General features: G+C 28.0%; 1 protein-coding gene across 2 annotated transcripts; it reads right to left on the minus strand.

Moving 5' to 3' along the window:
- Positions 1-2,905: 2,905 nt before the first annotated feature.
- On the minus strand, positions 2,906-5,397 carry LOC112779665 (uncharacterized). Of its 2 annotated transcripts, none has more exons than XM_025824003.3 (4): positions 5,250-5,397; positions 4,949-5,003; positions 4,207-4,834; positions 2,906-3,583 (listed from the first exon to the last, which is right to left on the minus strand). In XM_025824003.3, exons 3-4 carry the CDS (start codon positions 4,796-4,798, stop codon positions 3,063-3,065), a joined length of 1,113 nt encoding a protein of 370 aa, XP_025679788.1. In that variant the 5' UTR covers positions 4,799-4,834; positions 4,949-5,003; positions 5,250-5,397; the 3' UTR covers positions 2,906-3,062. The 2 variants fall into 2 exon arrangements, with proteins under 2 accessions (XP_025679788.1, XP_025679787.1); XM_025824002.3 differs by having other exon boundaries at positions 4,207-4,853.
- Between the last annotated feature and the right edge of the window lie 603 nt (positions 5,398-6,000).

The raw sequence follows: 6,000 nt of genomic DNA on the forward strand, positions 1-6,000 counted from the left end.
CAAAATTGATAATGATGAAGGTTAGGGTTTTGTAGAGGAAGGTTTAGCTCTTAGCAGTTAGCACCTAGCACTTATCTTATTTTTTGGTTCAACAAGGTTTTTTATTTTTTTGTTACTGACGGCTCAACTGGGCAGCTTAAGAATTAGAGGCCTTACTACACATACAAGTCTTTTTGGTTTACAAGTCTTATAAGTTGGCACAAATTTAACAAAAAATACGCATTATACTCCTACATTCAAGAGTAAATAAACGCACGTTATTCAACCACTTCCTGTTTTCAAAGCGCGCTACTCAACATGCATTATAAACAACTCTTCTTCTTCTTCCTCCATGAAAACGAGTTTCTTGCCAAATTTGAAGATAATGGAATTTCAGAAATACACCCAAAGGATTACAGAAATACACCCAAACGGTTACAGAAATTCACCCAAACGATTATAAAAATACACCTAAAGGATTACAGAAATAGACCCAAAGGATTACAAAAACTACACCCAAAGAATTTAAGAAATACACCCAAAATTTGTTGAAGTACACCTTATGCATAATTCAAAACTCTTTGTCATTGGCTAATGAGTTGCTGTATGCACAAGATTGATTTAAACCCTGCTTTAATAGATTAGTGAACTAATTACTAGACCAACCCAACTTAGTTAACAACATTTTTTTTTTTGGGACAGGAACAACGTTTTTTTATTTTAGTCGAAAATTTATCACACTTATGAAGTGATGGAGACAATTCCAAAAACTAAATGGGCTAAAGTAGCGTAGCCCCAAATAGTAAACATAAGCCCCAAATCAATATAAGCCCAATATGTAAATCTCTTTAATTTTTATATTTTGGGTAACTTTTTGGAGTGATTTTAAATACTCGTACTAATATTTTAATAGATTTTGTTTTAGAAAAATCACGTAATTATTATTAAGTATTATATTACATTATCAATACCTTATATTATTATTAGTATCACACTATGACATTATGTTATACTTATATATATAAGATCTAATCATCAAGGAAAGTGTATATGACCAACCTTCAAATAATGTTACAATTATTTTTTTTTTAGGTATTGATTAATGTTATGATTTGAAGAACAAAACAAGTAAATTACCTGGGTACAACTAGGAGTGAGGCCCACATATTTAACAATCGTGTACAAGTTGTGCATGTGTTCACCAATCAGCAATAATTTCCTCAAGAGACACAGAAGTGATTCTAGGTATTAGTGACTATGAGTTATGGCATTCATTTTAATTTGTACCAAAAATATATATATTTCACATGCAAACACAGTAGTATATCTCAAATTAAAGACGTGCTTAATGATGCATATAATGGAGTAATAATAACGAAATTAAAATAATATAAATTCTATGACAATAGCATAAAATCTAGCTTGCACGAGACCCACATTAAAAAGTTTTGGTGCATATACATGTCGTTACATAAGCATCATCATTAACAATATCATTAGTTACATTATATTAGTTTCAAAAGTACAACTATATAACATTGCTTGTTAAGAGACAAACACTCAGGGCCAAAAAAATGAAGAGAATAGACATAAAGATGCACGTGGCGAGCAATGCATGCGTTTTAATTTGGGAGTGATTTTCATTTGTTTCAAGATCAGAGCACGCTTAATTTGGGATTTGGGTTGAATCAAGGACAAGAAGACAGAACCACTGATTTTTCTCACTAATCCTAAGGGAATGTCTCTTGCATTGGTTACTTAACAAACCACATTATTTAATAATTAATAATGATCCTCATAAATTAATATGGCAAATGGAAAAACGGAGGGGGTTGGGGTTTTATACATGAGTTTAATTTTAATGCAGTGATGGTGATTGTGTAAAACGTTTTATATTGTTATATAATTATTACATTTATTTTTTGGATGATTATTCACGTGGTTAATGTGTATGAAAATTAGATTTTGAAAAAGTTTAGATAACTAACTATATATTATAACCGGTTAGATTAGTAAACCAGTAATTAAAACGGTTTGATGACCGATCCGATTTTCTGAACCTTGATTATAAGCCAATTAAGTCAATTCTTTTTTATTTTTTATTTTAAAATTCAAAAAATTAATATAGTAGAGAGTTGTTTTTTTTTCTTATAACAAACTTATTTTTCAATTAATTGACTTCATTTCTAATTAGTTCTCTAACAAAACCGTTAAATTTTATATATATTTAATTATTTACAAGATATATATCATATGTCTATAGTTATAATTTAAATTTAATTAAGCAAAAATAAAAATTAATTATTTATATCGTTAAAACTAAAATCTTCATGAATACTAAAGATTAGTAGAATAATCAGTTATCAAAATAAGTTTCACAACAAAATAATAAAACCTATTATAAAATAATAGAAACTGATAATGCTATTTTTTTATAAATTTATGTAAATATATAAAGTAAAAAAATTACGTAAAATTTATGATTTTAGATTTAGAATTTAGAGTTTAGCTATAAATGTTAACTATGTGTTTTTATTATAATTGATGTTTGATATTCTTATTTAGATTTAGAATTTAGAGTTTAGCTATAAATGTTAACTATGTGTTTTTATTATAATTGATGTTTGATATTCTTATTTTTATAATAGTATGTGGTAATTATATTATTAACTTAAATAAATGGGAATTTTATTATATAAATACATTAATAACTTCACAATTAAAAAATATACTAATCATACTATTGGTCTTAAACTAGTATTGAACAGAAAAAACTCAATTCCAAAAGGTCACAGTTACAAATATTACACAGACTTTACTATTGAAAGATGTAAAAATTATAATAACGAATTAATCATTCAACACTTATATCATCATCAACTGTCACCACTATATATATATATATATAGATTATGAAGCTAAAAAATAAGTTAACCATAATTGTCATTGCTAGTAATGAAATGAAATTAGATATCACAGCAGGGTTTATAATAAGTTGACCCCATGTTACATTATTTTCCACCAAAACCAAGATAATAATAATAATAATAATGATAAAAAAAACAAACACTTGTTTATTGATATCAAAAATGAATTTGAGAATGGAAGGAAGGGTTGAAAGAGAATACAAAACTATTATAATTATTATAATCCATTGCTTCAACTTTAGTAGTGTTGTTCCCTAAATTTTCAAGTGCCTTAACCTGTGACCTTAAAAACTTAAGATAATTTGCAGCTTCATCAAGCATTGATGCAGTGTCCATTTTGGTTCCACCAGGAACAATCTTCTGCAAAACCCTGATTTTTTGGCTTATTTTCTCTCTTCTTTGCCTTGCAGCCACAGTTTGTGGATCACTTGAAACCCTCACATTCTTCCTCTTTGGCTTCTCAATCACTTCATCTGAGTCTAACAAGTTCACTGGCCTGAATGCTGCTGCTCTGTATATCATTTCCTTCATTTGTGCTATAGCCTCTGGATCAGCTTCTTCTTCAGTGGTTGAAGTTGATGACATTGTTGCTGATGCTTCATTTGGGTTTTGGAAACTTATTGTTGATGAAAATGGAGTCTTTTCCCATCTGGGTTTCTTGGATCTTGGTGGATTCTCTGAGATAACCATGAAACTTGTTTATCAGTATCACCAATAAGCTACCATATGTAAATACTATCATTATTATTATATACTAGTGTATTAATAAGTACCACAGTTCGGCAAACCAAGAACTAATCTGTTACATATCAGAATTCTTTTTAAAGGTTTGCTTATAACAATGAATTGTTATATGCACAAACCAAGATTTGAACTTCCGACACTTATTTAAGTAAACTAGTAAGCTAATTATTAGACCGACCCAAGTTGGTTGCTCTCTTATTTATTAAATATATATAAAAATAATAAAAATAAAATTAGTTTAAAATGACAAGTAAATTATAACTTAATTAAGAGGTCTTGGATTATCTATGTTATTTCTAATGATATTTTGACAATATAATTAGCTATCAGAATATCAAACTTGTTATAACAGTATAATCAAATTTTTGCATGAAAATCAAATATAAATATATGTATACAATGACTTATTTTTAGTGTTCATGTAGGATGATTATAGATGTTTATTGAGAATTAAGATATAATTAGAGAAAATATTATTTTAAGTTTTCAAATGTATAACAGAACTACTAACATATATATTAGATATTCAGAGAGAATAAAACTTTATTTGGATTACCTATCTTGATAATTGGTGAGTGATCCTTATTAGTGATAATAATAGGATTGAATTGTCCTCCTTGGTTGATGTATTGTTGATGATCTGAGGAGTTTTGATGAGAGCATGGAAGCATAGAAGCATCATTATTATTATTGTTGTTACTTTCAGATTCAGCAGAGGAAGCAGCATCAGTAGTGGAACTACTCAAGTTCCACAAGTAGTTTTTGCAATCATCATCAGATAACAAGATCTTTGAAATCCCATCATTATCATCATCATTAGTGTTGCTATTTGTAGCTGATGAAATCAAGCAATGATGATGATGATGATCATGTTGTTGGTGCTGTTGGGCCATGTTGAAATCTGTCATGTACTTACCACTTATCTGGTAATAATTATCCATGTTGTAAGGTCCATTTTCTGATAGTGACATTATGGCTGAAGATTTCACTACTGTTGCTGCATCTTGCTGCTGATAATTAATCAAATGTTCTGAATTTGGGTATGTAAGAATTATTTCTTGACTTTGTTGTTGTTTGCTCCATAAGATTGGTGTGTTATTTCTTGCAATAATTTGTGAAGTTGCATCATCCCAATTGAGACCATCCATAATAGAGTTGAATGAAATGAAACACTACTAAATCACCTATCACATTAATTCAAAACTATATATATATATCAGAAAAAAAGAATAAGAAAATGGTATGTCACAATTATATATATTAAGGTATAATAAAAAATTAAAAACAATAGGCCTTACCCTTTTTGCAGTTCTAGATCCAGCTACTACTTGATCAAATCTTCAATTTCAGCAACTGATTAAACAGAACTCAATTCAACTTTTGAAGATTGAAGATTGTAATGTTATTAGTAGTAAAACAAGTATAAAATGACAAGTACTACTAATGAATTTTTAATACTATTCTAGCTTATATAGTCACAAGAAAATAAAATAATCAAGTAATTAGTAGTACTGAGATTGATAATAATAAAACATAGACTAGATACATTGGCCAAAGAGACAAGAGAATAGAATGAAGAGTGAGACAACAAGTTTGTACCTTGAGCTGCTGCCATTGAAGACCAAAAATCTGAATTCTGATACAATTTGTGTGTGTTTTGTTGTGGAGAACCTTGGAATAGGTAGGAAGAACAAATGGAACATTACTTTTATAATAAAAACAAATATTGGAATTTGAGCAATTACGTCAGGAAAACTCTATAATAAATATACCCACTACTTGACTAAAGAATTAGGAATATAATATACTAGAAAAATGATATTATGATAAAAAATAATATCATTTGTATATTTTATTTGGTAGGACAAAATAATTTATATAAATATCTAATCATATGTTACTATAACAGGGAAATAAAATATTTGACCTTATTATTAGTGAATTTCTAAGAAATTGTGCAAATATTAATGTTTGATTAAATAAAATATAAAATTGTTTATATACTTATTTAAAAATTAAACTTTTACAATAATAAGGTTTGATAATTCTAGAGAAGTGCAGTCAGTGCAGTGTTTTTTGAAAATAAATAAATAAGGCATTTTTATGAGGTAGAATAGAATAAACTGGACCTATAAGGCTATTTTGAAAGATGTGAAGCATGAAATATTTTATTTCTTTTTGGATTCTTTTCAAGTGGCTGGGGCATGTTCTGACCTCTTTTTGGGTGGTTGAGTGAAGAGTGAAGTCTGAAGTGTAAACTCAAAAGCATCTTTTAACTGCAATAATTATTTTTTTTTCTTTTGAATAATATAAAAGATTTTATTGTTAATCATGGTTTTAATCATAGGCT

This window comes from Arachis hypogaea, chromosome 19, assembly GCF_003086295.3.
Source record: "Arachis hypogaea cultivar Tifrunner chromosome 19, arahy.Tifrunner.gnm2.J5K5, whole genome shotgun sequence".
NCBI lineage: Eukaryota > Viridiplantae > Streptophyta > Magnoliopsida > Fabales > Fabaceae > Arachis > Arachis hypogaea.

What these genes read in the sequence shown, in the direction of transcription:
- LOC112779665 (XM_025824003.3), bottom strand. Translation starts at nt 4,798, where the DNA reads ATGGATGGTCTCAATTGGGATGATGCAACTTCACAAATTATTGCAAGA. An exon ending in CTCACCAATTATCAAGATAG is followed by an intron (nt 3,584 to 4,206) that starts GTAATCCAAATA and finishes TGGTTATCTCAG; the next exon opens with AGAATCCACCAAGATCCAAG.